At 39.2% G+C, this 22,974-nt stretch overlaps 1 protein-coding gene across 1 annotated transcript; it reads right to left on the bottom strand.

Annotated features, from left to right (window-relative positions):
* Positions 1-390: 390 nt before the first annotated feature.
* LOC110045706 (mediator of RNA polymerase II transcription subunit 24-like) lies at positions 391-21,710 on the bottom strand. The gene is made up of 30 exons (XM_020751322.2): positions 21,542-21,710; positions 20,364-20,446; positions 19,614-19,652; positions 19,065-19,138; positions 18,713-18,818; positions 18,059-18,194; positions 17,022-17,139; positions 16,198-16,288; positions 16,026-16,094; positions 15,700-15,816; positions 14,590-14,738; positions 13,945-14,034; positions 13,526-13,605; positions 13,399-13,424; positions 13,037-13,170; positions 12,856-12,899; positions 12,481-12,563; positions 11,203-11,384; positions 10,679-10,784; positions 10,125-10,237; positions 9,446-9,508; positions 9,153-9,208; positions 8,575-8,633; positions 7,985-8,107; positions 7,222-7,264; positions 6,192-6,313; positions 5,856-5,956; positions 5,389-5,465; positions 2,461-2,606; positions 391-1,768 (listed from the first exon to the last, which is right to left on the bottom strand). The coding sequence occupies exons 1-30, from the start codon at positions 21,660-21,662 to the stop codon at positions 1,643-1,645; spliced, it is 2,877 nt and encodes a 958-aa protein (XP_020606981.2). The 5' UTR covers positions 21,663-21,710; the 3' UTR covers positions 391-1,642.
* Positions 21,711-22,974: the final 1,264 nt, after the last annotated feature.

Here is a 22,974-nt window from a genome sequence, read left to right as displayed (position 1 = left end):
GACACGTTAAGAGGATTACAATTGCAATCGAATTTCATCAGCTCCGATTTGTTTTGAAGGCTGCGAAAACGTGCATAAGATGTCCTTTTGGTGTGAAACTGACTTTTACAATATTTTCGGAAACGATAAAACTCTTGAACTGGAGACTAGTTGGGATGGAAACGACGTCAAAGGAAACAAATTTTAGTTGGGATGGAAACGACGTCAAAGGCAACAAATTTTAGCGGAGAACCTTAGAACCAAATTCAATTTTCAAGGTCTCTCAAGCCGTGAATGTCGGTTTTTAAATAAATTTTAAGGTGCGTAGAAAACCGTTCAACATGTTGAATGAAAACTATTAAAAAAGCAAACTATTTTGCTCGAGATCATCAAGTGAACACAACGCCAAACTGACCATCAAAATAATTTACTTTTCTATGACGTTATCATTACGAAAAAAGTTTATTTACATTTCCGAGCGTTGGTTAGAGAGAAAACTGAATGAGCTATATTTCCTAACAGAAGCAAATAAATTTGGCTTTCTTTCGTAACTGGGTACAATGTTGGTTTATCCATGTAGGGCCACAATAAAGCGAATGTTTGAGCAGATGTTGGGTACATTTCCTTTGTAGGAACACGTCAAAAAGAGCATAAACGTTGACGGGCTTGGAGCCCTTAGGACTCGAGGCGAGAGAGCACTGGGAACGAGAGAGATGGCCAGGCCCCAAAAAGCTCTCTTTTTCTCCTCCCCAGTAACGTCTCTTTCCAAAATCACTTTTTGGAATTCGACGTTATCCTTTCGCCAGTGCATGCCACCTATATCTCATCGTTCACAGGAACTACGACGAGGAGTTGAATTCACAAACTATGTACAGTATCTACAAGTAACGGTTGTAACCTTGACACGGTCACGTTTACGACCTGTATCCACTCATTTAGTTGAACACGTACAGTGAATGTAAATGCTCACAGTTTGGTGGTATAACAATCTGCTTAGTTATGTCAGCGAAGTGAATGTTTTATCACGACTGATATTTTAATCGTGTTTAAATAAATTCGCAGTCTTGTTAATTCGTTGTGGCTCCTTTCAAACTGCAATCCACTGTTCCTCTCCATGACTCATATCAGCAAACGTCTCTCTTTCAGAGCTAGGCTTTGATATACAGCTGTGGACCTCGCCGTTTTTCCAATGCTCCACCTTGATCTTCAGCTATGGTACATTAACTTCTCTTCTTTCCAATATTCAACCTTGTTCGTGTTTTGTAAGAGAGCCTTGACATATCGAGCTGTCACTTCTCTGCTTTCCGCTCCATCTTGTTTATGTTTCTACAGAGCCTTGATCTTTAGCTGTGATGCATTAACTTCTCTGCTTTCCAATGCTCCTTGTTCGTGTTTTGCAAGAGAGTCTTGACATACAGCTATGGAGCTCTCACGTCTCTGCTTTCCTATGCTCCACTTTGTTTACGTTTTTACAGAGAGCCTTGATCTACAGCTGCACAGCTCTCACTTTTCTTCTTTCCAATGCCAAACCTTGTTCGTGTTTTGCCAGAGAGCCTTGACATGCCGCTATGGAGCTCTCACTTCCCTACTTTTGAATGTTAAACCTTGTTTATTCTTGATACCCCACAGCTGTAGAGCTCTCCTTTCATTTGTTTCACTTTGTTCATATATTGTGACAGAGCGCCTTGGCACAAAGTTGTCGTCCATCTTTTGTCTTCATATTACACAAACCCAAAAGTACGTCAGGTGTGTTTTGTAGGCTAGGAGATAATTCCAATATTTCCTTTACCTTGGAAAAGAAGAACGTTCAGTAGCGTTAGAATACCAGGCTTGCTGACTTATTTTATGACTGCGAATAGGATGACTTGAACGAAGGGATGTACCTACTGCACCCCTGTTATTCAAATGACAGGAATGATAAGTTTGAATCCTGGTGTTAAAAGAGCTCGATCACACACACACACAAAAAATCACCTTTGAATGGAAGGAAACCTGAAAATAGTAGTTTTCTAAGATATAAAAACACCAGAGAGATAATAATAAATCGTAAAGAAACAAAGATGGTTAAGGATGGAGAAGATTAAAACGGATTACAAACGACGAACTTAAAAAATTTAGGCTAAAATTTTCAAGATGTGCAAACCGTGATGTAGCTCCTTTAATGTGAAATTCCCCTCAGTGGCATCTACACGTTTCTTCGCGTATAAAACGAGCGAAAACAAATTCAAAGAGGTCAATGCATTCTCCTAAGCAATCACAATGAAGTCAAACAGAACTCGAAATGACACTATAGTAATGGAACCGTGAAAAGTCGCATAAGTCACGTCACTTGACTGGCTCAGGAAGGGACTTGCTTATTCTGCTTGCCGAGTTTGACCACGGCTAATGGTAACAATTACTGAGCTAGCTAGGGAGGTGTAAAACTAAGATAAGCACAGAAATAGTTAATCCTAGAGCGGATTGAAAAAAACCCCGACGTACCAAATCTTCAGGTAAACAGGCCGATAATGGTCTAACGACGGTGTTACTGCTGGCCACAGCTTGTTGAAGAAACGACAGGACTAACGCTGGTACTGGTCCCACTTCAGTCGTTTTCATGGAGGCAATAAAATCATCACAAAGACGAACTGGCCAAGAGAAACAAATAGAAAATTTACTTGCTTGTTAATAGCGGAAAATGCGTCTCGCTATTCACTGACCAATACCCCAACAAACTCCATTCCCTCCCCACTCCGGTAAAATTAAGAAGTCGATCACTACCTGTCACTAAGTTGATGTGTAGCGAAGTGTTTACTTCGCCTTACTAACGAACATTTACATGCAACGTCACAACTTAGTATAAATCTACTAGCGTTCCATCACGAATGCCGTTCTCTCACTGGCCACGCTACTCGCTATCTATTTTATTTTAGTAGAATTCTTCTTGAACCCCAATGCAAATGCTGCAACCTGATTGGCTGAGCCATTGCACACTATCAGCCATTATAGTTCGCCACTAAATATTCTCCGATTCTTATTGGTTTAAATTAATCACGTGATACGATAGTGTTCATCCGCGGAGAGACACTATCAGCCCAAAGTGCCCGTCCGAGGAAAATACCCGGATGGATAGTACTCGTCCGTGAAAATATTTCTGTAAACAAGCGGGTTTATAGAAAATAAACAATTGAATTTGTATTAAGAGGGTTTTTGTTTGTTTTCTTTTTCAAATTTTACATTCGGCTTTCACGGCTCTCATCTAAAAAAAGTTGAAAATAATTCAATAAGGATTTTTGAACTGGCGCACGGAAGAAAATTTAGTGGTGAACAATAAAGACAATAGAGTGTTTATGTCTCAGAACTATCGGTCTGATAGTTGCCCCTTAGAAATTTGATATTCTTAAAACTAGCTTATTTCCGCGGGGCAACTATCAGCCGATAGTTCCTCGACATAAACACTCTGTTGTTGCGTTCGACGAAGTCGAACGCAAACCTAATTTTGACCGGTGGCTTTTCAGAATTGGTCTCCCTGTGCACGGTTCTAGGCTGAAAAAAACCACATTCCTGTAAGGACACCAAAATGGCCACCCCGCTTGATTTTTGCAGGGGCATGTCGCGGCCAGTAAACTGGTACCGTTTAATGCTAAGACATGTGATAAAACATATGGCGAACACGTGAGTATGTGAGCAGGCCATGTGAGCTCGTCTTTCCGATGGATCTTTTTTAACTTCTTTCCATTCAGTCGCCGTACGCCTCGCTATTATGTGCTCTCGGCGTTAGATTTTGGTGAATTTAAACGTTTCGACGGCAGCATTTATCGCAATCTGAGGGAATTGTTCTTGTTTATTAACACGACTTGGCTTTGGAATGATAACCGTAGGAACAGCTACATTTTGATTGCATTTGTTGATTAGTTCCAGTCGCGATAGATAGCTCAGTCTTTATCCAGTCGAAATTTTATTGTTTGGAATCGGTGGAAAAGTACTCTGAAGGCAAGATCCATAAGACTACTTTATTCATCATTGGGAAATACTCGAATTAGTCGCGAAACAAGCACGCGACTGCAAATGCCAGCTTAGAATAATGTACGTAATTTAAATATTCTATGAAACTTGAGAGACTACAGAAACTGGCAGCGTCACGCAACGTATCGACAAATCGTGACCTCTTCACTAGCATGGACTTTGACACTATGCATATCTGACTGTAAAACCTCGGTTGCTGCTGAAAAATGTTGATTTTAGCAATAGACAAAGGTTGAAAATCAGCTAGTGAAATCATTTATTTACGATATATAATTATATATTAAAGTGAGAGCGTCGAACGCACTCTCATAATCTCTGATTACTACTAGTTTAAATAGAAATCTCGAGCTCATAATCTTATTGTTTAATAGAAGTAGGCCGCGTATCAGTACTAACCTGCGATCAGACGTCATTCTATTTAGACAGCGACTACAGAGGACAGAAAAGGGAGCAAGGCGGGAAATAATGTGCTGTAGGTGACTCCCTAAGTAGCCTACGAACGCAGACGTATTTCCGGCTGTCGCTTGTCTCCGCCGAAAATACGGACTTTAAGCAACGACAATGCGGACGGCGACGGGAACGCCATAAGATCAGGGAAAAGCCAAAAGGTCCACTGTGCATGATTGGCGGGAAACAGCTTGACGTTCTGCGTTCGGGCCCGACGTGAGTGAAGCTCATTTCGCGTTGTCTGAAAACGTGAGTTTTCGCTTTCGTTTCCTCTGCTGTGTCAACGCTAAATAACCAGTGTTACTAATCTCGAGGAACTTTAATGCTTGTTTTCTCTTGTTATGTGAGATATTTCATTTTATAGAAACGTCGAGAAATCTGAAGCGAACTCAAGCCAGTCGGCGAACATGTGAGTACACTGTACCGTGAAATATCTTTTTGAAAGCTTATGTAAATAAAGACAACTTACACGAATTTCAATCGAAATTTTTCCTTTCAAGAAGTACTCAAATATCAAATGGCTCATTACGGTGAAATTCTAACACATTTAAAAGGGTAGACACCATTAAAACTTGTGTAGCTGTTTCCATCAGTCGTAAGATCAGAGGTTCACTTAGATCTTTATCAGTCGGCACACTGATTTGTCGAGTAACACTCGAGTTTCATTCTATCATGGAATCTGATTGGCCAAGGAGAAACAAAAGTTATTACGTCAGAGAAATCGTTTCCTGGCTTGGGTTCGCAGACGTTATTTTCGGCGGAGACAAGCGATAGCCGGAAATACGTCTGCGTTCGCAGGCTTCCCCATAAGAGGCCCACAAGGGAAAAGAGGGCCTGGTCGACGGTTAGCTGCGTACAAGACGCGAACACAGGAATATCTAGAGAAGTTAGATGGGCCAATACTCCTCAGGGCTAACTAATAAGACGCGGTTATCAACATTCACATTATGAACATACCTAGGGCCTGCTGTACGCGCGATGAAGATCTCGAGTTGTGAAGAGAGAAACTGTCTAGCCTCTTTATTTTGGTAGGGCTGAAATTGAAGGAAAAAGAAAACAAGTGCACTTATGTTACCTTTTATCTTTTATATGTTTACTTATATACGGCCCCACAAGCTGTTAAAGCTTTAAATTTCACCGTGTTCAAATCATTTTGCTTGCTTGATTATCCTACCTTTTATGAATAGTGTCATGTTAATGAAGACAGTGGAATGTGGTTCTAGTTCACCGGCTCTGGAGTCAATAATTCATTGTTGAATACCAAGCAAGCTGGAGCTGAGTTCGCAAACACGTTTTGGCGCATGATACAGCTGTAACTTCAATTTAGCAAGCCAATCAGGATGTGCGGATTGATCTACTAATTTGTGATATCTGTTGTATCACGGAGACCGAAAGATATCTAGGATTCTGTTAACACTTCTCACCGTTCAGTTTCCTCATCCTTCAAATCTCCTCTTGACAGCGTTTGTTCAAGAGTAATCCCTAAGCACACCGTGTGTGCCATCAACCGAGCAAGAGCCCAGCCCTGGAGAGAGTAAGAATCAAAACACACTGAAACCAACGAGTAGAGTATGTCTGTTGCAGTCAGTATAAAGAGCAGATTGAAAATAAAAGAGTATCGGTATCAAGTTCTGATACAAGCGAATCACGAGCGCTACATTATTAACGAATGTTAACTGTAACAGTCAATGAAAGGAAACAAAAACATTAGGAAGCAATAGATTGATGCAAAAGCTAAAACCAACGTTATTTAATTGTACCTTTGGATCTTCTAATATGGTATCAGCTTCTTCGTGATTCATGATCAGCGGTAGAACTTGTTGAAGCAGGCATGGCACCAAGCCCTGGGCATCAAACATTAGAAGGCTGCTGGCCAAGTCAGCTAACAAGGAATTCGAAAGATTTGACAACTCGTCAATAACTACTCCATATAACGCAAAAAACTAAAAACAACCGACTTGGACTACATATCGGCAACAAAAGTACGAGGTGAGTAACCGCCAATCACGGTCATGTGATTACCTGTTGCATTCCAGTTAGTAAAAGTCATCATACGGTTTCATGTTCACCTTGGAATTAATTTGCAAGTGCAAACTAATTCCAAATTGAACGAGGAAAACCGTATGATTTCTTATTAATAACATAAACATGAAAAAAATCGCGTGGAGGAAGTGCCGGAAGATCTTTCTTGAAGCCATTTTTTCTCATTCGACAAAACTCTTTTCAAAGTTTCCGAACAATTTTCGTCATCATTTTACCTATCATTGGCTTAGAAAATTTCCTATTGTCTTTCAGTCAATCATAATCCAGAATTACGATGTGTAATTTGCACTGGTGTTACACTTTTTACACTGGTGTTACGCTTTTTGAACTGGTGTTACACTTGAACTGCACTGCTCTCAGCCAATCAGAATCGAGCAATTTTTTCATGTATATTATTAGAACGAAAATTAAAAAAAACTACTCGGAACGGAAAAATATGGAACAAATATAGAAAGTATAGAACGCATGAAAAATAAAGAGACCAATGAAAAAGATAACTGGGCTAAATACTTACATAGAAAGTAATGGGAAGATATAAAAATATGCAAAATACAAAATATACAAAAAGGAAATAAAAAATATGGCACATAAAAGTTATGGATGTATTGCATATTAAAGTTGTTTGAATACTGACTGGAAATGCGCGCCATACGTTTCTATTATCTAATTCCAGCTTTTGTCTGTAAAAACTGTAAGAAACAATTCGATGCTGCGTAGCGCAAACAAAGCCCATGGATTACTACTAACCTGCTAGGACAATTTCTTCATGCCGGGTAAACTTTAATATTTCCTAAGTTTAATAAAGAAAAGGATCATGTTCATAAACATCTCCAGTCAGTTACAGGCAAGCCAAACTTTTTGTTTCCTAACTGGTCTTGAACAAACAACCAGCCAACAAGAATAGCTGTTACTTGTCGTCCAGAGGGTCCGTGAAGGGAAAAACTGTGCTTTCGGTCTCGCCTGACACACAATACCCGAGCCGAGGGCAAAGCTCTTCTATACACCAACCAACCTTATCAACAAACCAGAATATATCTCTTTTTTTCCTAATTTGTTTTGTAAATAAAGGTGCGCTGCTGAACTGGTTTTCTTAGCGCGCGCTCCTACAAGTTCGGATAGCCGCATAAGATACCACACCGTGGAGAAACCTTCTATACTCGAAACCAATCAGATATCACGATTCGCAGAATACCATTTCTACAATGTGTCAGGCTCAATCACCCTTTTTTCCTAATTTGTTTTGAAAATAATTGTACGCAGTTGACATGATTTTTTAGTACGCGCTCCTACAAGTTCAGATAACAGCATAAGATACCACGATCTGGAGAGGACAGGGGAACACCGTCTATTCTCCAGCGGAACCAATCAGATTTCACGATTCGCAGAATATCCCTTCTACAATGTGTCAGGCTCAATCACCAGCACCGCCGGGAAAAATAAACCCAGATTAGAGAAAGCGGTAGATACCGAGCCAAACATTAAGTTAACCGTAAACTTGATAAGACATTACCTTGATGATATTGTAAATAAACCACTCGTTTCCTCCTGTAGTTAACAGATGCCTGAACTGTTCAAGTGTCCTATTACTGAGCTGCCGCGCCTTGACAACGTCTGTGAACAAAGTTCCAAGAGTCTGGAAACAGAAGAGACATTCAAATTAAACGCCAGGCTCCTGAAGTCCAGGTTTCGTTTTTTTTTTCACAAAAGGATTAGCATCACCTAGGAAGTCAGTTTCATAAGTTGTCAATAGTCAGTTCTACTTTACTCAGAGACAATCAGAAGCCTTGCCTACTGTCCTGATATCCTGCGATATCACTGAAGTCACTGATTGATTCGGCCAGTCTTTTTTGCCGTGTTAAGTAAATACCAGGAGCATATAACTCCGAATCAAAGTTATATGCTTCTGACAAATACCCAATCGCAGCTTTTTTTAATACTTTTTCGATGGCATATTAGGCTCGTTAGATCTCACATGAGTATTTTCCCTTGACTGTGTCTCGCCTGACATATCGCCTGATGTGCCGCCGACGCGTACCAAAAAGATACGATTAGGTATAATCATCAATTTAAATTGTTGTCTGTGTTTACCTAATGACTTACCTTGGACACAGGCCTGCCAGTTGATACCGGTTTATCTGCATTATCATCCCATGTGTTATCTGAAGTTAAAAAAGCGATCCTGAGTCTGCTTGTGATATTACAGGGTAGAGCACCAGACTGAATGAGTTAGTAATTGCATTTCTCGGCTAGACACCACCCATCAGAATCACATGAGACGACCTAGTTTTAGTCAGAGGTTGACATTAGAGGTTTAACAATGCCGCAAGCCTCCGGCGGACAGCTAAGCATAAAAGCCCAAGGGCTAATTTTCTGATTAAAAGGGTAAATAAAGCCTATTTAAGTGTACCAATGTATTTGTTGTGCCTCTTTCCTGACTCTTACATTTTTAATTATTACAATTACGGTCACCCAACTAGTTTAGCTTTTTAGTTATTTCGGGTGTCCCACTACTGTATGTACTGTACTGTTTATTTATATATTTATAATTATAATCTTGTAAATTCTTTTAGTTGTTTACAGTAGTAGAAATAAACTGTTGTTGTTGTTGTTGTTGTTCCGTTAAAGACACCAACGACAACACAAGAGTGTCTCAGTCCGACAAAAGAATGACTTCTCACCTTTTCCTTCTACACTGGACGACATTCTCTTCATGACTTCTAACAACATAGCACAGCTGTAAAACAAGGCAAGTTTGATCAGTCAGTTTGCAGCTTTCGTACGCGGTTTTGAGACAAACGTCTTCATCTCTTTGCGTTCTTCGCTGGGAAAAATCGTTTGAGAATTGACTCCAAAACTTCCATTCTAATGACGTAGGTTTGAAAAACCGGTTCCGAGTCACAAACAAACTGGTTTTAAGTCGGAAGAAACCGGTTTTTCAAACGGTCTTAGGTAGAAAATTGAGATAGTCTACCTGTCTACAAACTCCTTGGGCATTCCTTTGGGATTGACAGGATTGAGGAGAAAACCCACTAACCTGTCGAAAGAAAAAAACAGAATAGTAAAAATGTTTAAAGCATTAACTAGGAGGTCACAATGGGTATATCGAAACATGACCAATGTTAAGCTCACTTCCTTGAAAAAAATAGGGAACGAGAGAAAATGATTGTCAACCGAAAGCACAATAAGAGCCTTGGAAGTGATGAAGGGAATCTTAAAATCGATCAAAAGTAGAGTAGAAAGCTGGCACAGATGCAAAATGGTGTTGCTGTTCAAACAAGGACGTATTTAACTGATGCAAAACTATTGCTACACGAATAAAAATATGTGCTGGGGCATTAAAAGTCAAAAAATCAAAACTAAACCCTCCGTAACAGATAAATGAGCCGCTCTGATAGAACGACAAAGCTTGTTTGTAGAAAGAAAATGTTCCACGCAGTACGCACGCGTGCCTCCGCGACGATTAACACCACACTCACAAAGCGGCTTGGCGTCATTAACGCCGTCATATCACCATATTGTATTTGTTGCCTTAAAAAGCACATCTCCTGAGCAGTTTAATATCTTAGCACTATAGAGTACTTTAGTTTCTTAGCATTGACTGATAGAGTACACTAAAGGACTAAATAAATGAGAGAGAGATTGAGTGTTACCGCAAGGGGTGTTTTCTTTCTTCTGCAGTCAGAGTATAAATATGTCCACAGCTCCATGAACAAGCACAAACGGCCAGCGCAGGTGCCTCGTACTTGAGAAGCTCGCACAATTTCTACCGAAAAAAAATAATGTAAAAAACAGTGATCGTTTGGGTTAAGTCTCAGAGAGTCGTCAAGGAACGCTGTCATCCTATCAAGGAAAAAGATCCGATAATAAACAACTCCCCTTTCTCTGAAGCCATTTTGCAAGCGGCGTGAAAGAACAGGCGGGCATCCGTCTGCATTAACAGGATACATACCCCGAAAAATTAAGCCCCCCCCCCCCCCCCCACCAAAAAAAAATCAAATGCATTAAGCCCCCCTCCCTCCAAATACAATCCATGGCCTTACAGTATATTAAAATTCTGCTCTCAAAGGGCAGTCTAAATAAGAGAAGTTTTTGAAACTATCGCGGAAAGTTGAACCTGAGGAGAAAGAAGATCTGGTTTTGGCTCATTCGACCACTGTCATTTAAAACCGTCCCATTTGTGATATTCTATCTGATCTAGCGTTACCTGTAACTGCTCAGGAGGTACAGCTTTGGAGTCACATTGCCACGCCTTCAGTACATGATGCAAGGCACTGGACACGTTCGTGCAGTGTTCATCCCAGTTGGCTTGGCTGCGAAATAAGTACAAGAACATGCTAACTTGAAGAAAGATGAAAGGGCAAAGCAAGTTCTTATGGGTCATAACCCAAAATATATTTCTACTGATGGAAATGATAAAAAAAAATAATGGTCCACTTCCCTGAAAATTTAGATAAACAAGTGCATTGAAACTATCATGAGTTAACTATACACAAGATTTTGGTGTCAAAATGAACATATCTAGCACTTTATAACTGTTGCATGTGATGTGACACACGACAATTCAAGAGCTGGGCACAAGGTGCAACCCAGAAATTGTGCGTAGCGTTGTGCGCAGTCTTGGACTGAGTGTACCGGCGCTTACGACAAATTTAACTAACAAAGTGACCGGCCTGGTCAGCCTTTTCTGAGTTAAGCGCTGTCAAATGATTACAGCATGTATGATTGTACCTTGCAGGAAATGCTGAGTTACTGAAGAATTGATCGAGTAGTTCGTTAATTGCCGCTTGGTTGGGCGAGTGCTGTGTATCAGGAATAAATGACCTCCACTTGTCAATGTCTGGAATGTGGCGAGAGATCCATTGAATAACAAATGGAGCAGGTGACCGATTCTTGGCAACGTCCAGTACAACCTGGCCAAGAAAAAAAGAACAAATTGCATCAGTCATCCGGCTTCTGAACCTGGATGGGACGCTAGTCCTTCGCAGGATTACCCCCAGCATTAAATTCAGCTGTACCCATTTATACTCCGGGGTGGAGAGAGGCACTCCAGCGAGCAAAGAACGTCGTGTCCGATAGCCCAGGGCTGATGGATTCTGTCTTCACTTGCCTGATGGGCAAGTGAAGTTTCCTGGAGAATTTTTGAGGAAATTCCAATTAAAGAACTACTTCGTATAATGTGATCGTCCGGGTGAGGGTAGTTCTGAAAAGAACTGTTGTTGGTGACTGACGTTTACACAACCTGAGCGGAAGTCATCTTTAGAGTCTTCGAACTACTGATATTCCTGGGTTCAAACCATTTACTGTAAAGAACTACTACAAGAGATGAAATTTTGGGGGCCATTATAGTCACAGCTTGCCGGAAGTGCAAGCCCGAAAATTGGTTTAAGTTTTTCTTTTGCACCTTGCACTGCGAGAGAAAGGCGTCTTGCTCAAAAACACAACAAAATGACCCTGCCCAGAGCTCGTTCCGAAGTTAGCGCACTAACCATTGGGTCTTTATTTAACAAATCAAGAAGCCTAAGCCGTGTATTACACCGTGATAAAACACGACGGGCATTTAAGAACACGAGGGAAATATGGAAAACACGAGCCGCAGGCGAGTGTTTTCTACATTTCTCGAGTGTTCTCAAATGCCCAGAGTGTTTTTTCACATTGTAATACACGGCTTAGGCTTCTTTATTTGCTTTATGATTTAGAGGTAATGTGGCGAAAGACAATAAAATACGCTTTTTCTGTGTTATACTCTGATAAAACATGGGTTGTTGACCAATCAGAGCGCGCACAGGCTCCTATCTATAAAGTAAAGGAGTATATCGTTAAGACACACGATCAAGCACATCAATACTGCACATGATGAGGCATCAAGGGGGTAAAAAAAGTGAAATGGCGTAGAAAGAATTTCTTATTTTCCTCGGACAGAAGAAATGCTGTATCGAGAATTCAACCACACCTGCTAGTGTGAACAACTGAAAACTTTCTCTAGAAGGTAATGAAACTAAAACCCACCTTTCGACCATACACCTGCCCAATATGACACAGCAATAGAAAAGAAGTGTTGAACAGCTCTCCTCTGATGTTTCCTCGTTTAACTGCAACAAATAAAACATGATTGACCACAGCTACCTTCTGCTTGTTAGGTTCAAACCTTACTTAGTATAAGGAAGAACATTAATAGTGATATTGGTCGAAGCGGTGTTGTGATTGGTTACCAAAATTGATTCAAAATATTCCAACTAATGCTGGTTGTTCCATTTGCTGGGATGAGTTTGATTTGGACTTCAGGACAGTGGAATTACAGTAAAATTGCTTTCTTTAGTATAGGGAAAGAAATGAACTGAAAGAATATTTAAAAACCAGTTATGCACAAAGCTTTAGACTAACCATCTTCTTTGTCTGTAGCAGCGTGAACAGTTTGGTCAGTAATTCTATCAAGAAACAAAACAAAAAAAAAGTAAACAGTCAAGACTGTGCATGACAAAAAAACAGCAAAAACGATTTCCATTATTGCCCTGACTTCAACTGAACTTTCAATTACGCACAAAGCTTATAATTCAGTTCATACTTAACAAGTCCTCTTATAAGGTTTTGAAGTTTTCCCACGCTTGCTGCTGCCACAGTCATCCATTTAAACTTTTCCACATTCTTCAGAGGGTTCAGAAATTTCTCATCCCTGCTGCTGAGATCGGATTCCAGTGCCTGCAAGGGCAGCGGTTAAAAGCGGAGAAACTAAGAATTATTATAATTATAGTTGTGGTCAGCACTAATAATGATGATGACCATAAAGACGAACATAATGAATGTGGTGAACATAAATACGACAGCACCCTTCTGCACCTTTCTCGTATTTAATTGAGCACACACAGAGAAAAAAAAAATCCACATTGTAGGGGGTAAGGAGCCTAACAAAGCTTCTCTTTTACTTACCCCGATTATTTCCAAAATTCTGCTTTCTGAAACCAAAATAATGAATTTTACATTACCTTTTAGTCTTAACACAGACTCAGAAAACAGAGGGAATCAAAAAGAAACTTCAGTCAGATTGTAAATAAACCTTCATCCTGGATTTGCTGTGCAGGGTTGTTAAAAGTTAACTGGCTGCTTAACATATTTTGTACTTCAGCTGACAATGGTCTGCAAGGCAAAGCAACAACCACACAATTTTGAGAACCTTAGTTAGGATAAGGGGGAACTGCCTAATAGTGTTTATCAGTCACAACCCTTGAGATCCTTTGTTATCTTTGTAACAAACTGTGCTATGAGCAAACTTGTAAAACGAGTTGTGAAACCGGGTCACCATTTGGATGTAGCTTAATCCTCTCAGTTTTGCCTACCATGTCACATTAACAATTTAGCACTGCACGTCCCAGTGGCATAACGTTATTCAACTTTGCCACTTATGTCCTAAGCAATGCACAAGTAGCTAAATGAAGTTGCTTGCAGTTACATGTAAATGTAGTCAGGGCAACTAACCTCTGAGAGACAAGTTGTCCAATCCTATCTCCAGTCTGCTGATTGAGGTCTTTGCAATACTGTTGAATCAGTTCTTTATAGCAGTTACACCTACAAGTCAGCAAGCACAATCAGCAGTCATAAAGAAACCTTATAATAGAATGGTTTGAGAAGTCTGTAATTGAACAATGGTACATGTTTTCTATTTCTTAAATATAGTTTTGTATATTGTTGAAAGGGTAATCTCTTGGTGTGTTGGAAGTTCTTGTACATGTTGGGGAATGACTTCTACATTTTCAGTGGCTGGTCGCTGAAGAGGTTTTCTTCCAGTAAACAACCACCTCCAGTTACAACCACTGTTTCCCTGATGTTGTCATATTTGAGAGCTTGCCATGGACTCCTATAAGGGTTATTGACCAAGCGTGAGATCAAGATGGATGGATATTGGCCAAGTTCTTTTATGCATGTTGGTGAACCTGCCTCCGCTTAGGGGAATTTTTTTCTTGTGGGGAACAATGCTTAATCCCAAGGGAGCAAGATAGTGTCATCTTGCCCACTCCGCAGCCAATCAAAGTGCATGATTTGGTTCATCTTGCCTGCTCATGGAGCTAGCCATATAATAAGCACTGTTATTATCACATTGCCACTGACAGAAAAAAGCCCAACCTGCACTTGAGGTCTGCATCATCCAGCAGGGGAGCAAACTGCAGCAGTTGTTGAAATGCATTGTGTGCTGTGGAGTGTTCCCCAGGGTTTGGCTGGAGTTGCACAGAAGGCTGGGATCTTGTCTCCAAAAGACGAATCACAATTGGAACCTACAAACAGATTGACACATGACTGCTTTCAAAAATTGCCAAGACTGACTCTGTGGGAGTTTGAGCTGTAAAAGGAGGTTTGTAAGGTTGGTATTAAAGGATTTTTAGGTAGGGGTGTAACGATTCATATTCCTAGCAATTTGATTCAATTTTGATTATTGCCTTTTGATTTCGATAATTTCAATTCAACTATGCAAAGTATTTCCACACAGTGGATCTAAAAGATGCAGGTGAATTCACAATCGCTTAGTCATTCATCACCATGTTTGAGAATGTGACAATGAGCGTGTTGCACATGGTTTGCCTTATTTGGAAATTCTCAAAGGGTGCTACATGGTAGAAGGGCAACATTTTTACCAAGCAACACAAAATGGCACAAAAACTGCAAACGCCTTTGCTCGTCAATCAAAAACGCACATTTTAAAGAGTTACATATTCTGATTTCACAATATAATAACTCACTGAGGGCACCCTGGGAAAGACATGCAAAAAATCGAACCAAAATTTAACCATGGAATCGAAGAATCGTGAATCAAACTGAATGGTCATAATTGCAATTAATCCAGAATTCGATAAATCGTTACACCACTATTTTTAGGGGTATGGAATTTGCCATTTCTTTACGAATTTCTGGGTTCATGTTCAAGATTAATGCAGTTCAGGTTCACATTTGTTAACTTTGAACATTATTTCCACCCCTTCCCCCTGCCCCTATCTTTTTTAAAAAGCATCTTATCTTGAGGCTACAGGATTTTGTTTGGTATTTTCTGCTTGTCATGATCGGTTGCTTGTAAAACACTAACTGTATAATGTCATGTATCTTAAAGAACTTTCTTTTCACAAAGATATTACATGAAGGGATTTAGTTCTTCAACTGGATCAAAAGAGGATACCAAGAATTACAGACTCATCCTGCACTATCCTAGTTTCTATAGTGGTCTAGTGACATTTACTTAATTACCTTCAAAAACAGAAACCCTGTCCATAATATTTCTTCCATTGATTTCTCAGGAGCTTCTAACAGGCCCACTATGGCTGATCTCAGAAACTCTAAGTACAACTGATGTCTTGCCACATTCTGCACAAACGAAACAAAAGTTGGTCATAGACTGACTTTCATAAAAGCATTACCTTCTGGGCCCAAGTAAGCATTGTAATTTCAGGATGGATGTCATATTTTGTCTGTGCCAGCAATTTATGGCCCATTCTGTACTTTTTGTGGCTTTTCAGCTCTTTAGAAGAACACATACATTTAATAACACTTCCTAACTATTCAATATTGTGTACCTGAGCATGCATGATGCAATCCATCACATCAGCAACTTGATTTGGAGTGTACGAAGGACTCACTAAAACCTGGAATGAAAAAAGACACATAAGTCACAACAATAATTCACATTCATGAAACAATACAACACTTGACTATGCAATCTCATTTAATACTGCCACTTGTTCTGACCTGAAACTGAGTGAGAATCTGGACAGACATGTTTGGAACATGACCTGGACTGATATCACTACTACCAGATGACGAGTTTAGACTCTGCAACCTTAAACAAAACAAACAAACACACAAACCAGAACATTAAAAATAATTTAAATGGTTGATAAAAGTACATGATTAAACAATCTTTTGTTTAACATCCTTCCTGACTTTTCCTTTGTAATGAACTTTGTTACAGATGCTATACACTTGTATTTTTAAGAGAGTTTTTAGAGATCATACTGGACACTCCACAGTTTGAAATTCTCTCATTTAGGACAGGTACATGTAAGCAAACGGTGAGAAGAGAAGAGAAGTCAAGTGCGTAGAGAAAGGACAAGAAAGAGAAGAGAAGGGAAGCTAACCTTGGAGAGCGAAGTGCAGTGTGGTGACTGCAGGCCTGAAAAAAAAAAAAACTTGAATTCCAGCTTGCCCTTGGGACAAGTAGCTCTCAAATTTTGCTTGCCCTGGGCAAGTCTTAGAGTGCTCTTTTAATGTTTTAGTTCACAGACGATTTGCCTGGGCACTTGCCCATCGGGCAAGTAAATGCAACCTTCACTTGCCCATCAGGCAAGTGAATGAAAAGTTACTTGCCCAGAAGGAAAATCTGCTTGTCTGGAACAATGGAACAGCACTTTTTCAAGCCCTGGGTGAGGTGAGAAGAGGAGAAGAGATGTAAAGCAAAGTGAATGGAGTGAAGTGATTTAATGGAAAGCAAAGTAACTGAAATGGGCCAAAGTAAAGTAAAACAAAGTAAACATGTATATATGGTATAATGTGAATTGGATCATGTCCTGTACCTGCTGAAATTAACCATAAGTTCTTTAATGTAGGGCTGCATTTCAGGGACAACTGTCTGTGTCATGATAAGGTCCTTGAGATGTGCTTGCAATTGTCGGTCCAATTCTGATGCCATGGCTAATGAGGAACATGAAGCACTCCATTTAGTAACCAAATTTGTTAAAAATTAAAGTGGCTGTCAGCAACTGAACTTGGATAATGATTTCATTGAAAGGCTGAGAACTGACTTTTCATATTAACTCAAGGGTCATGGGGTTCATTTCCAGGAAATTCTTATCATGCTCGTTTTCTACTTTTCTTTTTATGAACAAAGGTAGTCCTTTGAAACTGTGGAATGTCTTAACAGATCCTTCAATGAGAAACATTGCCATCAAACAATAATTGGTGAGTCAATCACTTGGTGAGTAAATCATGTCACACGAACAAGCTCAGCAACAACCTATTTGCTGGATCACTGATGCAAGCTAGCTGGGAGAAGCTATCAACTCCCAAGACTTTCATGCAACTTTGGTGACTCGCTTGATCCTGCTGTTCTGATTACCCAGCACTTGAGTACATACCATCCTTACATATATATGTGCTCCACCTTAAAATAAAGTATTGTAGATGTGGTACTGTGGAGTAATCGTCAGCTTCAATCTTTTCATGTATATCAGTAAACCCATGAATTTTTCGCACTTGTAAATTTTTCATCGACTACAAATTGCACTTGCCCCATGGGCTTGTGCGATTTTGTTAGCCTTTGGAAAAATTTACTTGTGCCTATTTATTCCTAATTGCACTCAAAATTGTGTGATTATCTATAGAAAAGTTTGCATCTAGCTATTTGTATCGAAATTTGGCATATAAATTATATCAATAGTTGACCTCTTTTGGTCTTTTTTTAACCAATTTTTATCATATGTTTATAAATAATAAGTTCGGACTGTGGATCTCTTAAGATTCCTTTGGTATGACATCTTTCATTGACTCGGGAAGTGCACCTATAACCGCCCATAGGTTATGTCATGTGTATGCAGTGTACCAGCTTACTTACCATGCTCCTCCATCTTTCCTACAATGACCATAGCTCTGTAAGATGAAGAGCCCATGACATGTCCAAAAGCTTTGTTGCATTTTCCAACATTAGACACATGAAATGGTGCATCTGCACCTCCAGACAGACGTACTGACTGTGTGTTACACAAGATACAGTAGCAAGGTTAATGAGTTGTAACATTCTAACTGATTCACTACGTAAACAAGTGTTTTTAAGTTCAACTGTGCTTCAGTAACCTACTACAATTTAATACATGGCTAGCACTGTGAGTGGGGGCAAGACTAACCAAATCCTGTCCAGTAACTGGCTACCTGACAAAAAAGATGCGCTGTCCTGCCCACTCAGGACTACCGAGTAGTTCAAGCAAGAAAATGGTGTTGTTTATGCCATATAACAAACCATTTATTGAACAAGCCTACAGTATATGGTCAAGATGGCTGGATACTGACAGTCTTGTTCTTTTTCACATGTTTATCAACCTTCACTGGGTCTCAGTCCATAAGCACACAAAAAAGAAGAGCTTGACCAATATCACGCCATCTCAACTGCACACTTGGTCAATAACCCATCATGTTACAGGTCCCTGTTCCTGTCATATACTCTGTAATTTTATGATTTCAATAGCAGTGCAAGTTGTTATAATCCACTCACCTCTATACACAATTTCAGCAGCCTTGTAACAACAATTAGAAGCCAGTAGACTATCTTGACCAAGGAAACTGCCAGCTTCAGACATTCTTCATCTCTTTCTGGGCAACTAAACAAGGCAGTTAAAGTGGTTAATCCTCTTATAATGCTCCAGGAGTTAACATCAATAATAAATTTGCTGTCTTTACACAGAATTACGAACATTCTCACCAAAAGAATACTAGAATATCATTATTATATCACTATTATTACCAATACAATCGTTTTCAGCTGTTACTGCAGGTTTAAATTTATCCACTTTTTAAAGAAATAACCAGTTTTCTAATAATGAAAATTAAAAGTTGTTCAACACTACCTTATAGTTGGAACAAAACTAAGGAGGAGATCCAATAAAGCTGACAAGCACTTGTGCTTTGTAACATTCTGAAACTTAAGACAACCAACAAAGAGTGAAAATGTACTGCTTTACATCAAGAGAGAATGACGTAAGAGAATCTTTAATATTCCCAATGTTACATGGCCTGAGTTTATCAGCTTAGAATAGTGAGAGGGCTGAACAGGAAAATATTTCACTTAAGGTCTTGGCATCTGGATCAAGTGCAGCAAGTTCCATATAAACATGTTCCTGCCTAGATTAAGCTTGGAGGTCCAAGTATAGGGGTCCAAGTATAGGGGTCCAAACTTGTATAGAGTTCCAAGTATAGGGGTCCAAGTATAGGGGTCCAAACTTGTATAGAGTTCCAAGTATAGGGTTCCAAGTATAGGGGTCAAAGTAAGCTCTTAGATCACCAAATCATCATTTAAAAAAAATCATCCAATCTATCAGTTACTTATCAAGCAATTGAACCTCTTCTATCCCAGATTCTCCGTTATTGCTCCAACTAGCATAAAAACTACTTCATACCTGATGGACTGCTGTCAAAGCTGATGAACAGGAAATAACCTAAAAGCAAAATAATAATATACTTATTACATACATAATTCATATACATAATATATATTGTAAAAGTGTGAATTGTGATGTCTAAGAAGTAAATAAAGTTAGAAGTATTGACTCACTTGACGCTTTTCAAAGAAAAAATAGGAAACTGTCACATGAATTTTACAGTTTTCAAAATAATACAGACCTAGCTTTTAAGTCTTTTTATTGTTCTATAGTTGTATATTTAATCATATTATTTCTGTAATCAATAATTCTCTTCTTTTTAAATACCTTTTGGATACTAGTCTTTTAGCTAGTTTTTTTCTTTTTTAGACATGACCTCATCAGTGTTGCTCTTATATTTTTATGGTGTTCCGTATAAATAAATGTTTTACACACTTTGCACATCTCACATTTCTGTATAACCAAATATTATTGAATGTTTATGAACTGGGTTCATGGTCAGTCATGATAAGAGCACAGTTCACTTAGTAACAGAAAAATGGAGAGAAGGAGGAAGAGACTTAGTGAGGGATGGGTGGTACAAACCAGCAAGGGGCAAAGTGCTTGAGTCTGTTAGTGAGCGGTGTGAAAACAAAGTGGAATGCAAGTGCACTACTTAAATGTATCCTACAAACATGGTGACATGATAGGTTGGTGCCTTTGACTCTTCTTCAAAGAGTTTTATATGAAGTCTGGCCACAGTGTTTGTGTTATGTTCTTATATAATACCTTGGTAGCAATCCCATGATTAAGATATGACAATATCAAAGTGCTTGGTGTACTGCCAAATGTAGCCTGTTGAACAAGACATTCTGGAAAAGATAGAAACATTATTTTGTTTTATCTTACATCAAGGTTAAATAAGGTGCATTTTTTTTTAAGAAGCCTTGCCAGGCTCTTTATTTCCATGACTAGCAAAATTTGATGTGTCATAAAATTATCAGAGAATGTATACTAATTGAGGTAGGAATTACTTCACCTTTCAATATGAAGAGATACATGTAGCTGTTGATGTCATTGGTTACATTTTGGCCCGGGGGGGGGGGGGTACTACCATAAATGGGCTATATAGGTATGTGCCGCTGTGAAGGGTATGGTTTTCAAGCAGTTTACTCTGGGATAGGGTATATAAAACAGAGCGTTTGGGTCTAAAATAGGGTATCATTTTTCACAAAACTGACTAGTTGGTTGAAGATTTTATCTAAACTAAGGAAACAAGGAATTGCCACTCAAAAATATATATAAAAAATGAAATCAGCAAGTTTAAATTTTTGTAACTCAGCCTCAACATCATCGATAGATGACTATCATAAAACACTACTGGATATTATTAACTGTCAAAAATCGGGATTCAGATGGAAATCGGTGGTTTTAATACTGGTTACTCTAATATAGGGTAGCAAATTCAGCTGAACTAGCTCTAGGATAGGCTAAGGGTCCCAGCGGCACATCCCCACCCAGAAATTCCTAAAGTACCCCCCCCCCCCCCCCCCCCCCACTGGGCAGTCTGGCTCAAATAGCATGAAGGCTTTGCACAGAGAAAACAGCATGCTATAATACGAATTGACTATTAACATCTAAAGAGCTTGAGAAACTTAGTAGTCAGTGAAATGTCTAGCTCTTGAATATAAGTTAGACTTAATATTACAGGAAATATTGGCTTTCAAAAACTGCAAAATGTCTGAGAGGCAAAAGCGTGAATGGGCCCATACATCAACTACCTTGATACACTACTACATTCTCAGAATGAACACTAAAAGAAAGATATAAAATCAGCAAGGATAATTAAATTTGCAGAATGAAACTGGATTCAGTTTCGAACACTTCCGTCACAATAAGCTGTCAAAATATAAATGCTTTGCCTGTTTGTTTTTAAGATTTGGCAATCACAATGAATTTTAAATAACCTGCTAAATCATCGAGGTCTTTTTTGTCCTTTCCTGCTAGTTTTTTTACTTCTACAAGCCACTGTAAAGGGGTCCATCTTTCTCTCCAAGCTTGAAGAAGAATCTCCGTGTTGACCACCATTTTGAATTTTTACAGCTTAGTAGCCTGGCAGTTACTGATTGCTTTATATAAGAACAACTGTAACATACAGCACTGTAATCAAAGGGAACCAGTCTGCTTTGTCTTGTAGAAAACAATGAAAGCAAAAGCCACACAGACGCATCCCTAGATGATCAACTTTTCGGGATGTTGCATATTAAAGTGGGAGCTTTCCCCAGACGGCTCCTGCAGGTCCCCCTCGGTCCCATCTTTTACAGTAGACGTGCTTTACATGGATCCAGCATGCGTTTTCATGCATTCATGCATGTTGTCGACTCCTAGCTGTAGGTTAATTTTTTAATATGAAAAAGTTGTGTAAATTTCATTTGATCGCTGGAGCGATGGCCGTTTGCAAAATATTTTGGGACACAAAACTCTTGGAAAAATCAAGGAGGTCAATTATCGTCCGATAGCAAAAGTTTTTTCATAGTACGGATGAAACGGAATCACATTACGCCACCTCCATATTTCTTGTATGGTGACCAATTAAGTCGAAAAGAGCAACCATAGCAGGCCGCTCTCCAAGCCTTCTTCGAACCACTGATTTCCTAAATCAGTCATATGTATATTATCCACATTGATTTTGTAAACACAAATGAATCAGAACCCCACCATCAAGCTAATTATAGGCAACTTATTATTTCGCCATATAAAGAAAAAAAAATAATAACAACAAATCATTTTATTCTTTATTTACGACCTGTAGTTTTATTAAACGCCCGTTTTAAAGTTTATGTGGCGTTAATTGACCAAAGTATTGTCTCATTTCCTCAATTTATTTATCAATAGAAACCACCTGCGTTAAGGGGTGGGCTCCAACAGGGCTCGGCATACATTAACACTAATAAGTACACCAGTACATGTGTACCTAAATCCTTTCACTGTTGCTCTCTGCGTGTTGCACTGGCAACGGAATCCTTGGAGAAAGCTTATAACACCCATTTAACACCTGTTTAGTCTGTGCTTCAGCTGTGAAGGCGACTACAAGATGAAAGGTTGTCAAAACGCACTAGAGACGTACTCATGCAATAAATTGAGCGTATTTCGTCGTGAAAAAATGCAACACATGCCTGGACAGGATTATTAGCACGCATAATGTTAAAAAATGTCCCAGAGGATTTATAATTGATACGGAGTAATAAAGAAATCAATTATCTATTGCTTTACTTACGAGAAACCGTTCTATTGTTGTCCTTTTCTGGCATGAAAAATTTTTTTAAAAAATTACAATTTGATTTCTCCCTCATTTAAATGCCATTAGTTCCGCGAACTTGTGACATCAATATGAGTTCTA

The sequence above is a fragment of the Orbicella faveolata genome, unplaced genomic scaffold, assembly GCF_042242905.1.
Source record: "Orbicella faveolata isolate gen_17 unplaced genomic scaffold, um_ofav_v1 contig_1, whole genome shotgun sequence".
NCBI lineage: Eukaryota > Metazoa > Cnidaria > Anthozoa > Scleractinia > Merulinidae > Orbicella > Orbicella faveolata.
Note: the sequence above shows the minus strand (reverse complement) of the source record. Positions and strands in the feature narration are given on the sequence as shown.

Bases quoted from the DNA above. Each gene is read 5' to 3' on its own strand.
- LOC110045706 (XM_020751322.2), bottom strand. From the start codon at position 21,662: ATGGTGGTCAACACGGAGATTCTTCTTCAAGCTTGGAGAGAAAGATGG. The intron at 2,607-5,388 runs GTATGTTCATAA...TCTCTTGGCCAG, and splicing joins GCGCGTACAGCAGGCCCTAG to TTCGTCTTTGTGATGATTTT. The intron at 1,769-2,460 runs GTACGTCGGGGT...TTCTTTTCCAAG, and splicing joins CCTGTTTACCTGAAGATTTG to GTAAAGGAAATATTGGAATT.